Here is a 25,952-nt window from a genome sequence, read left to right on the forward strand (position 1 = left end):
AAACTCCACTATGGATCAGTAGGCAGTCAAAATGAAATGCTAAAATTTGCCTAGCAGTATTTAAAAACCAGCACACAGAGATAATATTTAGATAACCTAAAATAAGATGTATTAGTTCATAAAGATAGGGATTATTATTTGAGTAGAATAAATCTACACTTAGAGCTGGAAACTGAAGTTTTATTAGCCTATTCACCATAGCAAGCCATTTGCAATAATACATAAAAACGTGGCTGGCAGTGCTTTTAAATTGTAAATATATTGTAAAATACATATACATGCTAAGGACAAATTTAAATAGGTTAAATTGCATGTAGGAGATAAAACTTTTGTAGAGCCTGGGTTTGATGACAGTTCAGAACGCAAATTATTAAACCACAAAATTAACACAAAAACAGAATACTGTCATGGTATCCTTTTAAGTAACTTAGTAGGAACTAAGAACAAAAAGAAGAGAGTGGCAAAACTTAAAGAGACATCTGGTAGCATGTTCTTGTAACCCCAACCCAAGGGAGGCTAAGGCAGAACAATGCCAGTCAGAGTTACATAATGAGACCCTGTTTCAAAATGTGAAGACACAGCATGACAAACAGAGGGGGATAATGTATGAGTAAAAGTGTTCAAAGTATATACACATGATTTTAACTTATAGCATTAAAATGAAAAAATAGAGATGTTAAGTGTTATTAAAAGAAAATTTCAATTCAAGGCCCACATAGCAAAGCATGAGGTTTGCTCAAGAGACAGAAAAAAAACAAGAGAAATCACAGTCCAGTGCTTTTACTGTGTCTTCTTTGGGACAAAGCAGGGCAGGACGGGGCAAATGATCTAAGACTACTGAGGGTGAATGTGACAACAAGCTTCAGACTATTGGGGAGGTCTCTAGCTGTCTGACAACTAGAGATGATCAAAACAGAGTAGTGTCTCAACGTGTGTGACAGAGAAAGGAGGGGTGGTTGGGATAGGGACTCAAAATTATCTACTGTATATAAAAGACATGCTTTCTGACAATATGTCACTTATTTGTAGGAATTCACAAAACAAAAGAATTCTCTAGTTCTAGGAAAGGCAGTCTCTTCCCTGCCAGTAAGATTTCTTCACAGATGCCCAAATAGCAAAAAAATACAGTATTTTATATATTTAAAAACTACACGAATTTGTATAAATGAATAGTTGTTTAGGACTAGAATTTGGAATGGAGTGGAAAAGTCACTCACAATAACTTAAGAGCTGACCTTATTCTTATTTAAAAATATAGCTATAAACACCAAGTGTGGTAGTACACACTTGTAATCCCACAAGGTTTAAGTATACATGTCCATTTGCACCTTAAAAGACAAAGACATAAAAGGCTTTAAAACAAAACAAAACAAAAACCAAAACTTGCATTTTTTTGTTCAGATGATCAAAGCCAGTGTGTATATGTGTAGCACAAATAAATAAAAGACCCAGAGACAGATACTGAGGTTCAAGCTCTAAGCTGAAGTTCAGAAAAGCAAAGCATCCAGCCACTAGCTCTCACCACTACCTCAGACTGCTGTCTCGCCTCAGTGTGGCTGGAGAATCCTCAATGTGGCTGGAGAATGAAGGTCCCTATCCTCAATGTGAATGCCTTATAAACCTCTCATGAGTACTGGGATTAAAGGTGTGAGCTATATAATTCTCTTTTAGACAGATTCAATCTTGTGTGATTCTTCGTGGTCTTGGACTCAAGAGATTTGTCTATCTCTTAATCCTGAGTCCTAGGATTAAAGGTGTGTACCACCATCTCCTAGCTTCTGGCTGCTGAGATTAAAGGCGTGTGCCTGGATTCTATGGCTTGTGGTTGACTTTGCTTTCTGAATCCTTGGGCAAGCTTTAATAAATCATAAATATCACTACATATATGTGTGTTAATAGAAAGGATCATAATTAAACCTTCTTTTGAAAGATGGTGGTGTGTGCCTATAATACAAGTCCTCTCAATACTGGGGCACAATAAGTGCAAGATAGCCTGGGCTACATATTGAGATTTTGTCTCAAAACATAGAAAACAAGCAAGCAGAAAATACACATGTATATACATACACATATACATATATAATCTCCACATAGAAAAAGCCACCCATACTTGCTATTTAATTAAAATCACTAAATTTTTAAAAGAGAAAGATAGAAAAACTAAAGCATAAGAATCAAGGTTAACTAAAAATTAAGATATTATGGAACATCAAATACTAGAAGGATTACTGCTCATCAAGCTTTGTCTGAACACAACTCTGGTACTAGGGACTGAACCTACACATGCTAGGCAAGTACTGTACTACTGAACTACAGAATAACCTTTTTTAAAAAAAAAGGTCCTCCTCACGGTGTGCCCACGCCCTGAACTTCCAATTCTCTAGCTTCAGTCTGAGTACCTAGGGCTACAGATTTGAACTACCAGGCCTAACTCTTTTACTTTTTCTTTTCATTTTTTCCTTCATCTTTGAGGGTAATAGTGGGGAACATGATCTCACTCTGTTGCCCAGGCTGCCTGAAACTTGTGATGTAAAATTTTAGGCTGGCTTTGAATTTGCAATCCCGTCTTAGCCTCCCAAGTAGTTCAGACCATCAAATACATTTCTAAACACTTACTTTGTTCTGTGGAAAAACAAAGCTCTGCAGATAAATCAGCATTCATGTCTTTTAATGATATAATCTTTAAATAGTAATTTTGTCCCGGCCTCATACTTTTGCAGTTTTAAAATATACCTATCAATGCATTTCAGAATACCCAACCCACTAAGCACACAATTAATGTGTACAGATTAAACAACTGTCTTTTTTCACTAAGCATTAGCATATCCAAATTTGACTCATTAAAACTTGGCAATCTTATTTGCCATCGTCTGCTCAGTAAACAGCAGTTTTTGATTATATAATTACTTCATTTAATAACTGTACTATGAAATCATTCCCGATTTCCAATAAAGTATAGACATGAAGCGTATGTGTCCTCAAAGGACATACAGTGAAGAGTTGGAGGAATGGTGGGAAAGCACCTGCAGCATCAGCATGAGGACCTAAACTTGAATATCAGGAACCCACATAAAGCTGCTCACAGTAAGACAAAGCTGTAATCCCAGTTCTTCTATGCAAGATGGGAAACAGAGACAAGACAACTCCCAAAAGCCTGGGAACCAGACAGCCTGAAGTATACAGCAGTGAACAATAAAAAGACTATCTCAAACAAGGTAGGAAGGAAAGACCAACACCCAAGGCTGTCCTCCAACCTTCACATGTGTGCCTTGGCACCCGCACTTAACATACATGAACATACACATATACATACATCTGGTATAACATAAAATACATAAAGTTAAAAAATAGAGTGATGTTGGGAACATGGGTTTCTTCAACTCTAAACATGACCCTTTCATAATATCTAATTGGAAATACAAATTTTAAAAATGAAATATTTTTTCATTTACATAAAACTCAGAAACAGCCAAATTAGGATTGCATAAACATGTTAGATGTTAGTAAGTTGTTAAAAACTGCAAAAGACCACAGAAAAGACTACTGCAGATGTTTGGGTGATGGTTTCAAGAAAAGAATATGGAATTAGGGGCTAGAGAAGGCTCAGTAGTTCAGAGAACTCACTGTTCTTCCCAAGGACTCAGGTTATCTCACTTCAAACATAGATATACAAATGCATGTATACAGTTAAAAAACAGATATAGAAATGCATGTATACAGTTAAAAACATAGATATACAAATGCATGTATACAGTTAAAAAGAAAATGCTCTAAGGATATGAAATTACAATTAGGAAAAGGAACATAGGGAATTCTTGGGGTATGCTATTATTCTGTTTGATCATTCGGGTGCTGCTTAGAAATGTTTATAGTATTTCATTAAACTGTTCTTTGCATGTTACTATTACATTGTACTATAGACAAATGGACACAACATACTAAAATATCAACACCTTTACATGGATTATTGATCATTTCTCTTTTTTCTATATTTCCCAAGGAACAAAAATGGCATGCAAAAATTTACTACACCTTCAGCTAAATTTAAATGCTTAGCATTTTAAACACATCATTTAGACTGGATGACAACTATTTCAAAGTCAGAAACATACTTGAACCATAGAAACTTTCCTCATTCATAAACAAAAAAAATTAAGTATGAAAGTCTACCATCTTTCTGAAAATAAACGTATTCATAACCTAGTTTCAGTGATTCAATATATGTACAACGAAAAATAGGAATGGATAATCCTGGCTCCTACACAAACATCTCCAGGTTCTTCAAATAGGTTTGGTAATAACTAGCTCCTCACAGTAACATGCAGCAAACTGAAAGTTGGTCACGTATTGCTCAAGGTTAGCAAATACAGCAATATAATAATGATGCTGAATAAATGAAAACTTAATGCCAGCTTTAAAATTAGTCTGAAAATTCACCAGCTCCTCTTGCTATCAAACAATATTTAAGTCAAAAGGAAGGGGGGGAGAAGATTTGTTTGTGTCCTACAAAGAAATTTTAATTATAGAACTGTATAACTGAAAAATGGGAAATCTGAAGCTACGAGGTGTTAAGTAGTTGAGTTGTAGACCAAGTCTTAAAAATCACAAGGTCTTGGGTTATAGTCCCAGCACTGTTCCCACTACCCTTAAAAACCTCCCTACAAAACAAAATGACATAGACCCCCCCACACACACATATTCAAGATGAAGGGAAGCTTCTGAATTGTTTGTTGATTTATTTTTGGAAGCAGGGTCTCACTACATAACCCTGGCTTAGCCAAAAACTCCTTATTGTAGACCAATTCAACCTTATGTTAAACTTACAGAGATCCATCTGCCTCTATCTCTGGAATTAAAAGTGAAGATCAACATGTCCAGATACTTCCCAGATTTTAACAACAAAAATTTTATATACTAACTAATCAAAATTCCATTACAGGAAAGAAATTCAGAAATAATTAAAAATAACAGCTTTTTCCCCAGGTTTACTTTGTGTGAGTGGTTTACCTATTTGTCTTTATGTGCACCATGTGCATACAGTTCTCACAAAGGCTAGAAAGAGTGTGTCAGAACCTTTTGGAATGGAGTTACAGATGGTTGCAAAATTAGCAAATGCTCTTAACTGCTAAGCCACTCTTCTAGCCCCAAAGTAATAGCATTTAAAAATGTTTTCAGTTTACCAACAAAAATTAACAGCTAAATTTTCAGGAGTCAGAGCAAAATATCATTTGTCTACTTCTCTGTTCCTAATACCTAAACAAATGTACACTAAATACACAAATATTCATGGAATAAATCAACTATCCAGAAATAAGCACTTCTAGAGCAACAGACAAAACTTCAAAAATTCTTTAACAGTCACTTCATTTTAAACTGAAAAGGGAAACGAATCTTGGTTTCTGCAGCTAATAAAGCTAATTATGTGCAATTTTAAAATATTAGAGTATGGCCAGGCAGTGGTGGCAAACACCTTTAATCCCAGCACTCAGGAAGCAGAGGCAGACAGATTTCTGTGAGTTTGAGGTCAGCCTGGTCTACAGGGAGAGTTCCAGGATAGGCTCCAAAACTACAGAGAAACCCTGTCTTGAAAAACCAAATAAAAAAATTATAGTATGAATACCATAGTAGCCTTTTTAGATCAAGTGCCAGGTCCACAATGTTCCTAAACGGAAAAAATAAACTGCCTTGTAAAAGTTTATACAACTACTGAACAATTTAACTAGAATTTGAAACCAGCTTTGACAGTGAAGTCTCTTTTTGCCCCAAATGGCCAGACCATGTAGTAACAAAGATACTTAGCATCTATATTATATATTAACATGAAATATATGAACTATTAAATAAAGCCTGACAACGGTACACACCAAAATTTGGGTTTGCTAAGGCAAAAGGTTCACAAGTTCAAGGACAACCTGGACTAAATACTGAAGACTCTACCTCAAAACCATCAAATTAGTTGACAATCAAAGCATTAACATAGAAAATAAGAGAAATCTGACAAGAAAGCTAGTTTCTTATGAAACTAGGAAAAGGAACAGAAGTTTGCAAGAGCAAAAGAACTGCTAAGTACATAAGTGTCTACTGTCTCTTCTAGGAAAATGAGTTTATCCCTTCACTGCCTTCAAAAGCAGTAGCTTCTGACCAAGTATGATGATGTGCATCTGTAACTCCAGTGTTGGGGGGGGGGGCAGGAGGAGCTGGATTTTGAGTCCGGCCTCAGGCATAACCTGATTTAACACAACAGAAAAACTATCAATGGTGTCTCTACCACCCTACCCCCACCCCACCTTCCAAAAAGGTAAGAAGTAGTACAGAAGAGATGATTCAGCAGTTACTAGCACTCCTACGCTTGCAGAAAATCCAGTTTTGGTTTCTAATACACAAACTATGACTTACAATAGTCTGTAACTCCAGTTTCAAGGCTTCTGGTGCTGTCTTGTAGCCTCAGTGGACATTGCATGCACATGGCATACATACATACATGTAAGAAAATGTTCATATTCATAAAATAGAAATAAAAATATTTTTAAAAAGGTAAAAAGTAATAATAATTAAAGTTTAATACAGACACCAACAGTGACATATATATTCAGCTACAGTATGTGTGAATATATACACATCCACAAAATTATTTTTAAAAATTTCCTTGCTCAGTTATCAGGCCTCTGATAACCCAGGAACAAGGAACAACATACAAAACCTTAAAAATACTTTAAAAATGATTCCTTAATGTGATTACTTAAATGTTTATTATAATTTTGACTCAGCACCCTTTTACTTTTTTTTTTTTGGGGGGGGGGTTTCAAGACAGGGTTTCTCTGTGTAGCTTTAGAGCCTATCCTGGCACTCGCTCTGGAGACCAGGCTGGCCTCGAACTCACAGAGATCCACCTGCCTCTGCCTCCCGAGTGCTGGGATTAAAGGTGTGCACCACCAATGCCCGGCTTCCTAATCTTTTTTTAGTGGTTTGCTTCCAACTACCACTACACATGAAAACTTAGATTATAGCAAGTATATTTAATATTGGATCACTGTTCTACTTAAGAACTTCATAAGATTAGCTGGGCATGGTGTCAGGCATTTGTAACTCCAGTGCTTGGGGATGGGGGTAGTAACAGGCAGCCTACTCAATCACTTGGGCTCTAGGCTCAGAGAGAGACACTGTCTTACAAAATAAGGTTGAAAGTAATGAGAAACATATCCAACATTGACTTCTGGCCTCAATAAACAAATGCACATATGCACACACAAACCCACATAAACACATACACACTCTGAGGAGGAAGGAAAAAGAGAAACCAGTGTCCCTTGGAGAATGGCTCGTTACATCACTGTAACAGGAAATATGCAAGGTAACTCTGAAAGAACTTATAGTGCTAGAAAACAGAAAGAAACCTCACAATAATAGTATAATAAGGAGACATAAGGGCCATGTTTTAAAAAACAACTTTCATTGGTCAAAAAATAGGTGAGAAAAAGACAGATCTCCCATGTTATGAACTCTTTTTATCTCCTTTATACTCTGTCCTCAAGGAAATGGAATACTCAGCTTCTTCTGTCTACAACACAAGCTATACAGTGACTCCCTCTCAAAGAATTCAGTATGAATTTTAAAAAGGAAAAGAGACTTCAAGAGCCCATCCCACGTGAAGGGATGCTCTCTCGGCCTGGACATATGGGGGAGGGCCTAGGCCGGGCCCAGGACGATGTTGTTGTGGAATTTGGGGAGCCCCCGTGGAGGGCCCTACCCTCCATGGTGAGTGGAGGGGAAGGGGAAGGGGCTAGAGGGGATTGGAGGAGGGGGGAAGAAGGAGAAGGGATTAACATGTGAAATTATAATTTTGTAAAAATTAAATAAAAAAACAGGGAGAAAATAAAGTTTATTTTTACTATTTATATATGAAAATAGTATTTTTTGTTTCACACTTATATCATTTGAATTCATTTTTTACCAACGTATTTCATTGCTAAATAGGCTATCACTTTGTTAGTTCTTTCATGAAATGTCATAAACTGTATTTTAAAAACCAGTCATTAGCCAGGCAGTGATGGCACATGCCTTTAATCCCAGCATGTGGGAGGCAGAGACCAGCCTGGTCTACAGAGCAAGTGCCAGGACAGGCTACAAAGCTACACAGAGAAACCCTATCTTGACAAACCAAAAGAAAAAAAAATCAGTCATTGCTGAAGAGTAACACAATATGACATTCTTTATTGTATTTTCATCAATTTTGCTGAATTAATAGTGAAATCTCTTAAACATTTTATATGCATTGTAGTCAAGGTCTTGTATGATTTGAGACATCTTGAATTCCTGTTAATCTGGCACTTCATCATGACTTACGGAACATAAGTTGTCAGGATGTAGGGTTTCTCTTTTATTTTACTAACACTAGAAATAACACATCTCCAAATTTTAAGTTAAAAATTCACTGTACTTCTTCAAGTGCTCTGTGCATTGCTGAAGAAATGAATGGCAAATCTAGACATTGCAGTACCTATCACACAAAGTTTCCATGTGGACACTGACTGTAATTGTATTTAAGGAACCAATTAAACTGATTTAAAGAGAGAGAGAGAGAGAGAGAGTGAAAGAGAGAGAGAGAGATTAACAGTGGGAAAATGTGAGAAATATTACCTCAGCCAGGTGATTAAGGTTCACATCAACTGTGTTACCAAAATTAAACTCCTACTAATGGAAAATCCAAATTATATTTAACAGCATGTTAAATATTGCCAGCCCTAAAAGTGATGTGATAAAAATAGCACTTTATACTTCTGTAGTCTTTGTCTCAAAAACAAACCTAGCCCACTGATGAGAAAAATAACAGATAAACCCTGAAAGAGACAAATTACAAAAACTTCTTGACCAACCCTTATAGCTTTCAAAGTAATATGCATCTCTCTGAGTTCCAGGCAAGCCCAGTCTACATAGCAAGTTCCAGGTCAGCAAAGGGTACACAGACAGACCCTGTCTCAAAATAAATAAATTAGGAAGTCTGGGAAGGTATTACAACCAAGAGATATGATGTCATGTCCTAGGTAGGGTTCTGGAATAGGAAAAAGATATTAAGCAAAACCGAAAGAAATATGATTCATTTATTATTACAAATGTCTCATACTGATATGACACTAATAGGAAGAACTGTGTGTATGGTACATGAGAACTGTGTATAATATTTTTATTATATTTTACTATAAACCTAACTAAAACTGGTATGTCCTGAGCTACATTACCATTATGGCCTGAATATGAAATAACCCCAAAAGACCCATGTACTAAATGCTTATAACCGTCACAAAGTGCTAGCACTACTGGGGGGTGGGGAGGAGGTTGTCTGTGAACTTTAAGAAGTAGAACCTAGCTGGAGGAAGCAGGTCACTTAGGATTTATCTCTCAATGTTACACCTTGTCTGTTGCAGAATATTTGTTTACACTGTGTGAAGATGTGTCACTGTGATTGGTTTAATAAAGAGCTAGATTGTCAGGTAGGCTCAGTGCTACCAGGGTGCAGAGGTGCAGAGGGGATGGAGTCAGCCACCAGCACAATGTACTAAGCGAGTGAGGTGGTAAGAGAAATGCTGCAGACACACAGCCAAAAAACAAACAAACAAAAACCAAAATAAAAAACAGAAAACAAGTTCAGGCTAAGAAAACTTCTGAACAGGTTTCAGTGTGCTTGAAAATGTACTTAGGTGCTGAAAAAAGAAAAACAAATAATGGGTATAGACAGTCATAAACTAAATAAATAGTTTAAAAATAATAAAGTCTTTACTGAATCTACTTTTAGACTAAAATGCAACTACTAGTCTCAAACATCTCATATTGGCACAGATTCTTGTATATTGATTCAAATTTAAGATTATTTTTGTTATACTATAAGGTTTCTACTCGTTTTTTTAAGGTATTGTACCTATGCAGCTCATTTTAAAATTTTAAGTTCTAGTCCTTGAGAGCTATTTTTACAAACTGTTTAGGATAATTTAAAAATGCATGTTAGTAGTCACCTACAACAAAATTGTAGTCATTACACATTACATAATGTGTGTCTTGTTTCTCTCATACAAGATACTTTAACTCTAAGTCTCTGAAACTGATTTGTGGGAAAGATTTGGAAAAGTTTGGAGACACCGACTAGAGAAGTTTTAGAATGCTGTAGGCTCTACTTAATGGGCAATTCCACAGGAAGCTTAGAAGACCAGAAGGAATGCCTGCTATGCAGACCAGGCTCCCATCTCTCATATACATGCCCATGACCTAAGAATTGTGCAAAGCTGAACATTTTAAAAATATCTATTTTTATTTTATGTGTATGGGTGTTTTGCCTACATGTAAGCACACAATGTGCATGCCTAGTGTTCATGAAGCCAGAAGAAAGAGCTAGATTCCCTGGAACCAGAGTTACACATGCCATAAGCTGCCATATGGGTACTGAGTACAGACACCAGGCCCTGAACAAGAGGACTAAGTGTTCTCAACCACTGAGCCTTTTCTCCATCCTCTGTAGAAAGCTGAATTTCCAGGAAGACTGACTAGAGTAAAAAGTTTGAGAAATTCTGCAATTTGGTAAGAAAAGCCTGCTTAAAGTTGGGGCTAAGGAACAAACTGTTTCTGAATAGCTAGATTAGTGTCATTAAAACGAAGCCAAATACTTTGATAATAGAAAAGACGCTTTAAAGGTAGGTTAGGAATTGGTCATACTTTACCCACTGAAGATTCAATGGATATTACCATTTAAATTTCCTTGAAAAATCCTCCTCTGGGAAAAGAGTTAACTCCAGGATAACCTGCTTATACCAAGATGGGCCCCTGAGAATTTCCCTACATTCATCAATCCAAGCCACTGCAGCTATGGGCAAAGGGGACTGACTGCTCAGGCTGGTGGCAGAGCTTGACATTGACATTGTCTATGTGATTTTACAGAGATATAGGATGTAAAAGTGACGGAAGCTGCTAGTAAGATTTCAACACAAGGCCTGGGAAGACAGTTAGTATGTGCCAGAAGCATGATTTATACAGGCAACCCAAGGGAATAATACATAAAGCTGCAAGGGTAAAACCTACACTCTGGTGAAGAATCCAGGGCATTGAAGATGCAATCAATATAGAACATGTGCTGAGAAAGCCACAATTAGTAAAGTCACCAGAGAGCTGCCATGTGGGCTTCAAATGGCAAAGTCACAGGGGTGAGGCTGCCTAAGACCATGCAGCTCACCTGTTGACATCACATGTCCCAGATGCTAGAAATGTAACTATAGAACTCAGTATTTGCACCTCTGGGTTTTAGCACTGCTTTAGCCTAGCCCTTTCTTTGTTTCCTGTTCCTCCCACTGCAGTGGGAATGATTACTCTGCATTAAGTATACTTTTTCCTGACAGAGATTCACAGTAAAGATTCCACCTTCAATATCACAGAAGACTTTGGATTGAAGACTAATGAATAATGCTGGAACTGTTAAAACAATGGAGAAAGATTAGCAATTATGATACGGCCTTGAATATGAGATGTCTCCATCACACTTGTGGCTAAACTCTTGGTTCAAAGCACTCCTTAGGGAGGTTCCAAAACTTTAGGTGTTGGAGAAGATTTGAAATCAGGTCTCATGGGTGTGTGCCTTTTAAGTTCATACAGCTCAATCATTTCCCATCTTACTCTGGTCCCATAAGCAAAGAAACTCCTTTACCAGAATTTCCCATAATTTCCTATAGCCATGATGTTCTGTCAAGATGCATGGAGCCAAGCAAGCATGGACTGAACTTCCAGAAACTATGGGTTAAAATAAATCCTTCCTCCTTTTAAATTGTTTGTTAGGCACTGGGCCACAGCAATAAATTGTAACTAATGCGTATCTTTAAAAAAAATCCACTTTAAAAGTAACAACATGAAAGAAATGTAGAGCATTAGTGTTTGGAGTATGATTGCCCCTCTAAAGCTGGTATTAGAATTCAGTCCTCATCAAGGTGGGACATGAAGAATGTAGAAATTCAATCAAGTATGGTATGTTTGTGGTATAAGCTACTCAGGAATAGGCTGAAACAAAAGGATTGATGGAGCCCAGAAGTTCCAGGACAGTTTGGGCAACATAACAAGACTATCTCTCATAAATAAACGTGGATGCTTAATTTGTAAGAGCAAGACCACATATACACATTCTCTCTCTCTCTCTCTCTCTCTCTCTCTCTCTCTCTCTCTCTCTCTCTCTCTCTCTCTCTCTCTCCTCTCTCTGGGGGAGGGGTCAAATGGGGACCACCAGCAAGAAAGGCATCACCAGTGAAGCTCATTAACATTTTACTATAACCATAAAACAAAGTAAGTCTCCCTATACATCACTTGTTCTGCCTTAGTATATTATTAACAAAGGAAACAAACTAGGATAGATGTCTACAAGATATGAAAAGATAGTGCAGACAAAATGGCAAGTTGGGTTTTAGTGCTTTAAATACAACAGTAGTAATACAACACTAGTAGTTCTTTTGAAATCTCCATAAATTAAATAACTCAGTTGTTTGCCAATGTAACTAAAGGCACCTGGAATAGCAAATTTACACTGTGTGCTTGCTAAGAAGTATTTGTTGAAAAGAATACAAGGAAGAAAGGCGTACAGAAGGAAGAGAAGAATGGAAGGAAGACAATACATGGCACTACTTTTCCCTAATAATAAGGTACAGCAAAGAATACTACTAGTATTGCAATATTAGCTTCGGAAATGACTATCTTATTGTCAGCTCATGTTTTAAAACATTTATTTTTTTCCAGTTGTCCCAATAAACAGTTTTGTTTTGTTTCATGGTGATTTTGTTCACCTGCTTCACTATATTATCTAGCACTTCCAGAGATGTCAATTAACAGCAGCTTTGGTTAGCTTTCTTTTTTGTCCTTTCTCTATACCCCCATAAGCTGGTCTCATGCAGCCCGGAAAGACCGTGAACCTCCTACAAAGTGCTGGGACTACAAATGTGCACTACCATGCTGACCCATTAAGTTGCTTTCTGACTGGATGTATCTAGCTTTTTCTCATCACTGAACATGATGCCAAGTGTGGTTTAACACATGCATCTATTTAAAATTCTACTTAAAATCATGAACGTACTCAAGTTTGCATTTAGATACAGAAAATATTTTATACTGGGTACATTTTCTTTAGTTTACTACAATACTGAATTTATACTAAAACATTTTTGAATAACTAACTATCTCCAGTTTCTGGCAAACTATATTTTGTCAAGATAGTTTCTAGCACATCATCAGGATACTACTTGATTCTACTTGATAAATATAAATTGTGTTTCAAATAGTGTGAGAATACCAAATTACTTCTGGACATGTTTTAGTAATAAAGTTTCTTTCTTTATGCTGTGGGTCAATTCATGTAACATCAGAATCATATATATACTCCTTAAATGTTTAAAACAATCTACCAGTGCAGCTGCCCATGGCACTACAGCTCTTTACTAATTTTCTTGACTACTATACTTATGGATGTTTGCATTTTTCACAGATTCTAAAGTATTTCTAATTATTTAATTTATTTCACCAACAAATTTTTAATCTTGAAAATGCTAAGTCTAGGTACCCATTTAACCCAAAAGAAAAATGAGTTATAAGGACCAGAAAGGATGAAACAACTGTCTTTAATTTATTAACAGAATTTGAAAAACTCTTGAATACCAAAGTCAATAAATAAGCCAACTGAATTTCTACGTGCCAGAAAATAAGTGACCATTTAAATAGCATCAAAAACATAAAGTTATAAAAAATAAGTCAAACATTCATTAAAAGATGTCAAAAAGATTAATGGAAAGATCTCTGTCCATGAATTTAAAAACTCATAAACATGCTCATTCTATAAGCTAGAGAGGCGATCACCAATTAAAATTTCAGTAAGGTACTTTGTAGTTTTATATAAGCTAATTCTAACAATTTTTATTGGAAGTTTGATAGAGAGCCAAAATGGCAAGAAGTTCTTGAAGAGGTGTTACATTTGGGAAGTGGGAGAAAGAAGTTATCAAAAATTTCTAGGAGTCGCCATGTTATCCCAGGAAGAAAGGACGCTAAAGCCAGCATCCCCAATAAGATTAAGTCCTTATAAAATATATGGGTTAGTAGGTATGGTTGATAATTAAGACTGAGCTAGCATATAAGAAAAAAAAATTCTGTAAAGCTACAGTACTTAGAATAGGATGGGCACAGGGACAGACAAATAGACCAATTAAACAACATAAAAATCTTGACAGCATACTGAGTGAGTCATCAGCACCTCCTTTTTTTAATAGAATTTTTTAAAATTCTAGAACATGTGTGGTGATATTTTGTTTATGATCTAACAAATAAAGCTAGCCACACTAGTTAGCCACGGAAGCCAGGCAGTAGTGGTATATACCTTTAATTCCAGCACTTGGGAGATAGAGGCAGAGGGATCTCTGTTAGCTCAATGCCATCTTGGGCTACACAAAATTGATCCAATCTATTCTAAAAGAGAAACATAGCTCACACAAAGGTGATGTCAGCACTTGGGGTGACATGCCTTTAATCCCAGCACTAAGAAGATAAAGAAAGGAATACGGCTGGGCAGAGAGAGGAATGTAAGGTGGGAGAAGATAGGGTGCAGTCTGAATAGCAGGCAGGCAGGCAGGCAGGCAATCAGTCTGAGTATGCATTCACTATGATGATTCCTGGAGACAGGACTGCCCATTTGGTATGAGGTGGATGTAAGAGCTAATGGCTGGCTGCTTTCACCCTAATAGCTGACTCCAAGTTTTTATTATTAAGAACAATCAGAATTTGTACAACAAAAATGCACACCATGGCATATACGGATTAAACAGCATTGTTAAAAACTGAAGCTAGAATACTGCCCAGGCATCTAATAAATACACACTAGACATATTTTACGATGTTGATAAAGTAGAAAGCAGTATTATAAAGGAATAAAATACAATTACATACATAATAAACATCAATGTCAAAGAAAAGCAGAACTTCATTATAGAGATTCAGCTATACATAAAAACAACATATTGTTTAGACACACATATATATAAGTAGTAAAGAAAAAAAAACCTTGCACTAAAGTCACTGTAAGTAATTCCCTTGGGAGATGTGGGAGGCAAGGCAAGCAATACCCTTTTCAGAAGTCCTGTCATCATTCTACTTCTTCACCTGGTATGTTTGTTTTATTATTTTTTGAATGTACATATTCAGTTCACATTTTCCATTACAATAATTTTTCTTCCTGGTAGTGCTGAGGATCAAACCCATTGTCCCACATCTGTAAGAAAAGCACTCACCAGCTCAGCTATATCCCGAAACCCATGGTAAATTTTTTCAAAGACTACTTCTGACAAAATATCAACAATTGCTGCAATCTTTACTTAGTGAAAATCAATGATTACTACTCATTGCATCATGCAGAGAACAGACATTTGTATTCTCACAACTAACAAGTCTGAAGATAACATACCTTATATAGTCCAAAGCCAGGATCAGTAAGACAAGTGCGAGCTGATGTAGATGGCTGACTGGAAGATCCCCCTCTGGCTGTTTTCTTTACTTTAGGCTGATTATTAGAACAGGGTTTAGTCTGAACATCATTCTGCTTAGATGTGCTAGGAAGACTGGAGTCTGGACGAACTAGCAGCTGAATTATATCATTCAGTCCAACGTCGTAGTCAAATAAAGTATATCCATTCTCCAACTAGAAAAAGAATAGACAACTAAACTGAAGTGCTTACAGCAACTTACTTTTCTGTTTAGTTTGTCTAAATATCCTAGATAAACTATTAAAATTGACAACACTACAAGTGAATGATCTTGAAATGGTTCTTACCATGGCTTCTAATATCAATATCCTCTCTAGACCCCTCTCTAGACCCCAATAAATCTTAAGAACCACTCCAAATTAACTACAGGTAACACTACATGCCAACTATAACACTATTAAAATAAAATCTGTGGTGGAGAGGATAACCTAAAAACCCTCCCCCTAAAATGAGTTTGATGACTTCTCTTTATGCCATCCTAGAGCCCTCATCTAGTGGCTGATGGAAACAGAGACAGACATCCACAGATATACAATGAGCCGAAATCGGGAATTTAGTTGAAGAGAGGGAGGAATGAAGAACGAAGGGGTCTGTACTAGGATGGAGAAACCCACAGGAACTGTTGGCCTGAACAAGGGAGAGCACATCGACCCCAGATGCTGTCCAGGAGGCCTGTACAAGACTGATCCAGACCCCAGAACATGGATGTCAATAAGGAGGCCTCTGCACTCCAGGGAGCCTCTGGTAGTGGATTAGTATTTTTCCCTGGTGCAAGAAGGGACTTTGAGAGCCCATCCCATATGAAGGGTTACACTCTGGCCCTGGACACATGGGGAAGGGCCCAGGATCAGCATAGGAAGACTTGGTGGACTTTGCTGAGCTCCCGTTGAGGGCCCTACCCTGCCTGGGGAGTAGTGGGTGGATGGGGTTGGGGGGGTGGGCTGGGGGTGGGGGAGAAAGTTTGGGGGTGAGGGGAGGGAGAGGGAGAAGGGACTTGAAATAAGCTTGTTCCCTAACTAGAACTAATAAAATAAAAAAAATAAAATAAAATAAAATAAAATCTGTATTACAGCTGCTTCTAACTCATGCTATAGCCCACCTACCCCAAAAAAAAGTCATGTAAATGGAATGGTAACTTCAAACTAATAACACTGTTTCCCCAAAACAGAAGCCTAGGACATTTCCCTAGAGCTACTAGCTATGAGAGAGCACGTTCCTACTGATGACACCTTGAATTATTAACTTTACAACTGAGATACTGTTCTACTGCTCTGTTACAAGCAGTCTAGGAAACCAACTGTGATAGTTTGAAAGTATTTGGTCCCCATAATCTCATAGGGAGTGGCACTATCAGGTGTGGGTTTGTTGGAGTGGGTATGGCCTTGGTAGAGGAAGTGTGTCACTATGGGGGCAGGCTTTGAGGCTTCTCATGCGTCAGGATACCGTTTGGTGTCAGTTGATTTCCTGTTGCCTGCAGGATATAGCAGTTTCACTGCAGCATCACCTCTGCCTGCACACTGCCATGCTTCCTGTCCCCACAATGACTGACTGCACCTCTGAAACGGCAAGCGAGCCCCTTCAATTCAGTGTTTTCTTTAGTGACCCCATGGTCATGGTGTCTTTTCACAGCAATGGTAACCACAAACTAAGAAACCAGTCTTCTATTTTGTTTGTCAACACGTATATTAACAATAGCTGACTATTCAACTGGTACAAAACACAAGAAATTAAACTCCTTAAAGATGGAAATGACCATTTCTTCAGAAATATCAGTTTAAGCATTGCATTCACCATTCTTATGTTCAATATCCATCACCACTCACGGTGTAATACATTAACATGATATTTAAGAATTCAACTACAGAGAAAGGGCAGAGAAAACATCTGTCCTTTAATTCACTAATGTGAGATTTAGGTGACAGACTCAAGACCATAACCAACACAATTATACAGGTTACAAGTATTCATATTTGTTAAATAGAACAAGGAATCAATATTTCACAACCTTTCCAGTAGAAGGATTAAGGAATTAAACTAGGTATCACCTCACAGCTTAGTTAACATATTTAACCAGAGGGGCTCAAAGTAGCTCAAAGAGTACAGGCACTACTCTTCCTAGGGTCAATCCCCAACAAGAACCCCTCCCCCTCCCCTCTCTCAGTACCAAAGGCAGTAAGCCTTCGCATAAATGGGAATGTTAATATATTTAAATTATAAATACCAAGTCTACTACAAAAGCTTTATCTACAATGGTGTACTACCTGCAAGGTATATGCTAGGGCAATGATGGTACACAGCTTATGGGAGTAACCAACCAGTATCTGATTTGACTCCATGAGATAGAACCCATACCCAACACAACTTGGTTGAGCAAGAACCTGAGACTAGACAGTCCAAGGACCTAGAGTAAAACCAACTAATAGAGAAGAAAAAAATGTGGTGATAAAATGACTCCTAATAATATTCTGCTATAAACATAGACCAATGCCTTGTTCAGCTATCATCAATGAAGTTTCCTCCTGCAGAAGAGGGAAATATAGAAATCCAGAGTCAGACATTATGATGAGTGAGACACCTTGAATACTCAGGCCTAAATGGGATGTCTCCATCAAATCCCTCCCCTCAGAGCTCAGTGTGGGATGGAGGACACCAAGAAAACGAGGTCCTCTAAATCAACATGATCAAAGCTCATAGGAAGACACAGAGACCGAAGCAGCATGAACATGGCTCATACCAGGTCCAAGTCCTCTGAGGATATATTATGGCTTCCAGTTTAGTGTTTTTATGGTATTCCTCAGTGTATGAACAAGCAAATCTCTGACTCCTGTGCCTATTCTTGGACTCTTTTCCTTCTGGTGGTCTGTCTCTTCTGACTGTGATATGGTAACTTTTATCTTATTCTATTTTTTTGCATTTTCAAGAGAGAGAGGGGGGGAGGGAGGGAGGGAGGCAGGGAGGGGAGGAGGAAGGAGAGGAGGGAGGGAGGAGGAGGGAGGGAGGGAGGGAGGGAGGGGAGGGAGGGAGGGAGGGAGGGAACAAGCCAGTCTAGCTATTTAGGGCAAAGGTTAACAACTAAGCTGGAAGACTTACACCTGATGGGAGAGGGAAAATCAAGTTTTCTCCAAATCACTCCAGCACAGGCCTCATGTTCAGGAGTACCTGACCAACATATAATGGACTCCAGTTTTTTTGTGTGCTTTTATTTGGTTACATTTTGGTGTATCTTTGTTTTACTTGTAGTTTTACTTGTTTCCTTGGTCTTGGGGGATTTTGTTGTTGTATTGACAGTTTTGTTTGTTTTTTTGAGAAAGAACTTAAAGCTGGGAGGGTAGGGAGGGGGGTCAGGATCTGGAAGGACTTGGGGGAGGGGAAGAATATTATGAAAATGTATCAAAACTAACTTGTTTGAAATAAAGTGGGGGAGGCTTTGAGATGGCTTCGAGAGTAAAGGTTTGGTTGCCAAGCCTGAGGACCTGAGTTTGAGCCTCAGGATCCACTTGGTGAACTGACTCCTGCAACTACTTCTCTGACCTCCACATATGTTACAGACAGCACATGCACACAAATAAATACATGTAAAAGTAGTTAAACAATGATAAAAAGAAGGTACTCTTGGGGATGGAGAGATGGCTCAGAGGTTAAGAGCACCGACTGCTCTTCCAAAGGTCCTGAGTTCAATTCCCAGCAACCACATGGTGGCTCACAACCATTCCTTATGAGATCTGTTGCCCTCTTCTGGTGTGCAGATATACATGGAAGCAGAATGGTGTGTACATAATAAATAAATAAGATCAAAGAAAGAAAGAAAGAAAGAAAGAAAGAAAGAAAGAAAGAACTCTTTAGTCCTAAATCTTCCCTAGGAAGGAGGGGAAGCACTCGGAAGAACAAAATGTGGCCTTTTCCTCTTCCAGGACGGTGTTTACAGGCACTCAGAATGGTCCAAGCGTTTGGCATACCCTCGTAGGCCTTCCTACAATATAGCCTCTAACCAAACTAGGCTGCCTCAAACCCCTAGCAACAGGATTGTTTACCTTTAGACCAAGAAGGTTGGGAAAGCACCTAATTCACGTGTGGTATGCACTCAGGTAGACTTCCAGGGTTTTGTGCTTCGAGACCCTTATAAGATTGGGTCCGTAGGGACTACAGTGGTTCCATGTGTGCCAAGTGTGTTCATGACAGGACCAAGCAGGCTTTCCTTATCGAGGAGCAGAAAATTGTTGTGAAAGTATTGACAGCATAAGAACAGTCAGAAAGTAAAATAAATATGCAGCTTTTTTAAATAAGTCAAAGCTTGGTCAAAAAAATGTGCATTTATACCTTCATTTTGACATTCTTCAATAGCCAAAAATAAAACACCTTAATTCTGAAACAGTTAAAAATGTACAATTTTGTCTAAACAATGTAATGAACAGGACAATTACTTTAAAATTTTAAAAGTAGAGAATCAAAACTCTAAAAGAGCATAAACCATCCAAATGTATTAGTAATCCATTCCCAAAAATTAAGACAGACAATACATTAAAGAAGTAACATTAAGATAAATATTGAGGCACACATAATCCTTCCACTCTGTAGGATGAGGCAGAAGGATCCCAAGTTTAAGGCCAGCTTGGGCTTCATAATGAGACCTAGCTTCAAGGGGTGGTGGTGGTGGTAAACAATTATGAATTGAAGATATTTTTATTAATGTTTGAGACATAAGAGTCAGAGAGACCTTAGGAGTGAATATGCCTACAAACCTTAACTACCTTCTACCCAAGTAACTGCCAAGAATAACTTTAAGTTGCTTTCAGTGGTGCTTTCTGAACTTGGTGTGACAGGAACACTAGGCATATCAAGGCAAGAAACTCTAATAAGACAGTTGTCTTTCCTCATGAACACTAACACACACATACACACACACACACACACACACACACACACACACACACTCATTCCTATGTCATAGACAACATTCCAATCCTTTTAAAAGTCACTATTTTTCACTGCAGTTTTATTCAGTAATGCTTCACATTCTGTTGTTTTTTTAAGAATGTTGGAATAATTTACCTAGACTACTGAAAAGTTCTTCTGTATTTAACGTAAATTCAGATCCAAAGTTATTTGTTACTCAAATTATGCTCTGAAAGAAGGAGAAAGGGATGGGATCACCTAGAACCCAGCTCCTTAAATTGTTGGTTGTGAGTCCATATGGGGTCCCATAACTGAATATGGGGAGAAGGGAATATCACATACACAAAATGACAATAGTAAATGTTTTTAAATGTGCAATGTCCAAAATCTAATTCAAAATAAAAAATGTTATGTCTAAAAATGAGATGTCTCTGGCAAAAGTCCATGCTGCATAGCAGTGACTCCACTGCAGTCTTGGTTCTGAAAACACAATGTGCACTTTGTACTGTGCATGCCATAGTGACAGCACCAATGGACACTACCTGGAACAACCTTACGCAGATTCAGAGCAGGTAGCAGGTCATGAAATACAAGGTTTTCTGCTTTTGTAGGAACATAATGGATTAACTTCAGAAAAGTGACTTTCAATATTTTCCTGCCATCATTCCTCAGCAAGTACCAAATTTTTATGCTATTATGTTATTTTGTTTAAAAGTCTGATTTTAAAGACTACTCACTGAAACATTGGTCAGATTCATTTTAAGGTGTTGAATGAATTTATGATTAAGACAGAATTTCTGACATCTTCTAGAAGCACCCTAAACGTATTTGTCATTTTGTACCACATTTTTACGAAAAGCAGCATTCTCATCATTGATTATAAAATCAAAATTATCAAGTCTGCAAAATGCTGAGATGTTCTATGTCCTGAAGTATCACATATTCAATCCACATTTAATTCTTCATATAAAAATAAGCATGCCCACCTAGTAAACATGCAAATTTTCTTGTTTTAACAAATGATAAGATTATATAGATACCAAATAATTTCAAAATTAACTGATTTATTAGCAGCATATTTGACTGGCATACCTATTTTCAATAGCTATATACCCAGTGTTGCATAAAAATTTCTTGGGCCAAAAGGAGTTCCAAGTAGAAAGTTTTACAAGTCCTGATCTAGAAACTACAAACACCTATAGGCTCGAAGTATATAACTATAGTCCATCAATGTCTTACAAAAGTAAACAGTTCGGAACTATCTTTTAAGAAATGCAAGGTGCAAGATTTTCAATTCCGAAGAAAGAGAAATGGTTAGGACTTTGTCAGATATACTACTGAATTTTTACTGTGTTAAAGAAGAAATTCCAGGAAATAGGAAAGGCTGTAATAACAATGCAAGGGAAACCAAGGGAGATGGGAGTTGAACTGGCAGTGGCCAAAAAAGCAATGGAAAGTAATTTCCACAGCACTGAGCAGTACTAGTGGAGGACACTGCAACTGTTATTTATCAGTCATAGACTAGAGATACATACATATACACATTCTTCAAATAGACAAATACTTTTATTTCTTTATGTGAAAAAAATATGGAGGTGGGTGTCAACTGTTTAGTTTTTCTTCCAGTATGGTTCATATTCCACATCTACAATCTATTTAAGGCTATCCCAATAGAGATGCCAAGAGAACGCAGGGAAATGGAATTCTTTTAGAAGTCTCAAGAGCTTTAGATTCTAAGATTTAAAGATCAAAGCTTGGTGTTTGGTGTGTATGAGTAGGATTCACTCAGCGGACAAGAGCACTAGGTTACTCTTCCAGGGTTGACTCCCAGCACCCACATAGCGGCTCAAAACTGTCTCTAATTTCAGTTCCATATCTGACGTCCTAATGTCCTCTTTCCAGCCTCTGCAGCAACCAGGCATTCACATGGTGCAAAGACAAATACTTGTGCAAAGCACCCATCACATTAAAAGAAAAAAAAAGGTGGAATTTCTTGCACTGCTTTTCAAACAGAGCACCTGGAGACCCTGTAAACTACATAGTATGCTTCAGTAGACCATTTTGAGGTGTCCATGCAAAATGAATGCTATTGGCCCTGAGAATGCAGAAAGCCCACTTTGAATAGAAAGAAACAAGTAGGAAGCTAACCCTTCAGAAATTCATTTCAAAGTCTGATATTCATAAAAATTTCCTGTGAAGTTGGGAGTTGGTGCCACACATCTCTCATCCCAACACTCAGGGCGAAGAGGCAGGCAGATCTCTGGGACCTCTGAGCTAAGGGCCAGTCTGATCTACAGAGTAAGTTCCATGACAGCCAGGGTTACAAAGAAAAACCTTGCCTGGGGAGTTGGGTTCCTGTGAAATCTGGTTAAATTCAACTACACTCCAAAGATTAAATCCAGCAGAAATAAAATATTAGGCCACACTAAAATTGGATATATGGTAATTTTTTTCAGATCAGGGTCTCACTGTGTTACTATGCCCCTTAAAATCCTGAGCTCCAGTGATCTTCTGTATCAGATTTTAGAATAGCTGGGAATACAGTCCCCAGCTTATGTAAACATTTTATTTATAACATATATAACACATGACAATAAAATATCTTGAGGAAAGACCCGTCTTTTTTTTTTTTTTCAAGACAGGGTTTCTCTGTGGTTTTGGAGGCTCTCCTGGAACTAGCTCTTGTAGACCAGGCTGGTCTTGAACTCACAGAGATCCTCTTGCCTCTGCCTCCCGAGTGCTGGAATTAAAGGCGTGCGCCACCAACGCCCCGCAAGATATCTCCTTCTATTAAACATAAGCTCAGCTTATAGGAAACAAATAGCCATGTGGTACCAATTATCTGCTACCAGCACACTTTGCTATCTCCATCAACTGGAGAATATAAAGGACAAAACTAGCCCTGGCTAGTTGTCATCTATACAAAAGTAAATAGTCAGGAGCAATGTTTTCCTTTTTGATGTCCAACTCTATGGCTAGCACCTACATTCTATTTTCATCCTTACTGGTTCATTATTCAGCTGGGGAGAGGGAAGCAGTGCGTGATTAACAGTGTGTGTTGGGGGGGGGGGGTTATCTATCCTCAACCAGGAAGCATTTTCTGATGTTGTTAAGTTCTGGATTTAAACCAATGTCTACCTTTACATTAAGACATCCAGACAAGCTCACTTTAGCATTATTTCACTATTACACTTTTCGGCTGTTGCTCACTAATGTATTCTCATCCTTCATGTCTATGCCATGTTGAAGTCACCCAAATATCCTGGGAATCAGTGTACAGTATTATTACTACTTGGAAAATTCAAACATGACTACTTAGCTTTTGACTGGTAACCACAAGGAAAAGTTATCAGCCACTTTCAGCACAGTAACACAATGCTACATAGTATTTAATGCAGATACAACTGTTAAAAAAAAAGCTTTCCAGTAAACTCTTCACTAGTCAAACACTAAAGAATCAATATAAAACTGGCTACAACAGGAGCAGGAAGTACTATAGGTTTTCCACAGGAGAGGCTCCCCAAACAATAAAACAAAGGCCTTTCCTTTCCCATTGTATAATCTGTTACTTTGAAATTTTAGTCTAGTCTTAGAAGTTGTAAACCTGTGAAGGAAACAAAATATTCCTTCAAAACCCTTTGTGGCTTATAGGCTACTTCCACCAAATCAGAGAACTGCTTTTATTTCAAACCCCAAGACAGGAGCCAAAGTGTGATCTATGGACTGCAAGATGCCAACTTTTTAGTGGACTAAAGACAACACAAAGACAAAGGCAAGAAAAGCAAGATGGGTCTGGGTATCTAATCATAGACTCTGAGACTCACAGGATGGGAAATATCTTATCCTAATCAGGCAGGGCGACATTTAAAAATCAACGGAGATGCCCCTTGTGGCCCAAAACTACTTTCTGTCTTCTGAGTTACTGCTAGTTATGCCTGAAGGGCTGAGATTTAGAAGCCTGAACACAGGAACATTCGAAGGTGAGAGGTGAAGTCTGACTCTGTCCTCAACAGATTTAAACCCGACTTCCGGTTACCAACATCGTTCCTTAAACCTAGGTCTCTAGGCTCCTACAAAACCAACTCCCAGTCTGAGACTGGCAACCAAGAGGAGGGACCCGGGCATTCAGTGACCTTTCTAATCTTCAGCGTGCTCATATCCTTCCAGGGAGGAAACAGAGTCACGGCGCCTCTCTTTGCATCTCGCATCTGGCAGCCCGGGGCGGGAGTCAGCGTTGCGGATGATGCCAGGCAGCTTGTTCGTTCGCTCGCTCGCTCGCTCGTTCCTCCTGGCCCTGGCGCGGCTGCCCCGCGCCCGCTGCCCTTCCTAGCTCCGATCCCCCCCAGCGCGGGAAGCTAAGCATTGTGGCCGCTGGCCCTCTCCATACAACAACAGCTAGGGCTCGGGGCCCTGCGCCGGGGGCCTCCAGACCCGCTGGGAGAACCTGTAGTTGGGGCCCCCGCAGCCGTAGGCCCGCGCCCCGCATCCCGGGCTCCGCACCCCGCGCGCCCGGGGCCCCGCCAGCGGCCCGGCCCGCTACCCAGCCTCGGCCGCGGGGCGCCTCACCTGCTTGCCCCGGTAGAAGAGGCGCTGGCACTCGGGCCGCACGTCGAACAGCGCCCACACCCGCTCGCGCAGCTCCTCGATGGTGGCTTTGCGAGAGACGTCCTCGATGGTGCGCGTCTGCGAGCCATCGATGGTGCGGACCTGGATCCACATCGCGGCCGGGGGACACGGCTCCGGCCCCCTTTTGTCTGGCCCTGAGCTCCGGCCGCCGCGCCGCCCAGCGCCCCGCCCGGCACGGCACGGCCCCCGCCGCCGCCTCCCCCGGAGGGCTCGGGTTCTCCGCCGCGGGCGGCTCGGCGAACGCGCGTGAGGGCGAGGCCGGGCGCTCCAGACCGCGGCGACCGCCCACCCCCTCCTCCGAGGCGGAAGGAACCCGGAACCCGCCCGGAGCGCCCGCCCGCTCGCTCGCCTGCTCGCCCGCCCGCCCGCGCAGCCTCCGCCTCGCAGGCAGGGACGGACTGTGGCGCGGCCGCGCGGAGTGTTTACTTATAGAGCTCCAGCGCCCACATGGAGGTCACGGCGCCAACCCGGATCTCGCGAGATCCACGCGCCCCCCCCCCCCGCCTCACGCACAGCCCCGGGGCACCAATATAGGCAAGGGGCGGGGCTTTCGGAGCCGTTACTCGGGGTGGGGGCCGCGCGGGGTCCGGCACGCCCTGGGCCCGGCGTCCTCGCGTGCAGCCCGCCCGCCCTCCCCGGCTGCTGGCCGCGTGTGCACGCACCGCGGTGTCAAACACACACGAAAAATAAATACCCCGGATGCGCACTTGCACGGCCGAGAAACTGGGGGAGAGGGTTCCGGGGTGGGGGGACCGTCACTCGAGGATGTGGGAGCCCGCTACCGGGACGGCGCCCGCCACGCGGCCTGCGAAAGGCGCCGGGCTGCGTCGGCTTCGTGGGTTCGCTTCCCGCGCGGCCTTCCCGCGGAAACCCGCTTCCGGGAGGCCCGGCTCC

At 39.8% G+C, this 25,952-nt stretch overlaps 1 protein-coding gene across 1 annotated transcript in view; it reads right to left on the reverse strand.

Annotated features, from left to right (window-relative positions):
- The window catches only part of Uhrf2 (ubiquitin like with PHD and ring finger domains 2), a 73,741-nt gene extending 48,337 nt beyond the window's left edge, over positions 1-25,404 (reverse strand). The window contains exons 1-2 of the mRNA XM_027406417.2: positions 24,999-25,404; positions 15,461-15,694 (exon numbers count right to left, since the gene is read on the reverse strand). Of these exons, the coding sequence (XP_027262218.1) occupies positions 15,461-15,694; positions 24,999-25,151 (387 nt within the window). The 5' untranslated portion in view covers positions 25,152-25,404. The remainder of the gene's footprint in view (positions 1-15,460; positions 15,695-24,998) is intronic.
- Between the last annotated feature and the right edge of the window lie 548 nt (positions 25,405-25,952).

Source organism: Cricetulus griseus, chromosome 3 (assembly GCF_003668045.3).
Source record: "Cricetulus griseus strain 17A/GY chromosome 3, alternate assembly CriGri-PICRH-1.0, whole genome shotgun sequence".
Lineage (NCBI taxonomy): Eukaryota > Metazoa > Chordata > Mammalia > Rodentia > Cricetidae > Cricetulus > Cricetulus griseus.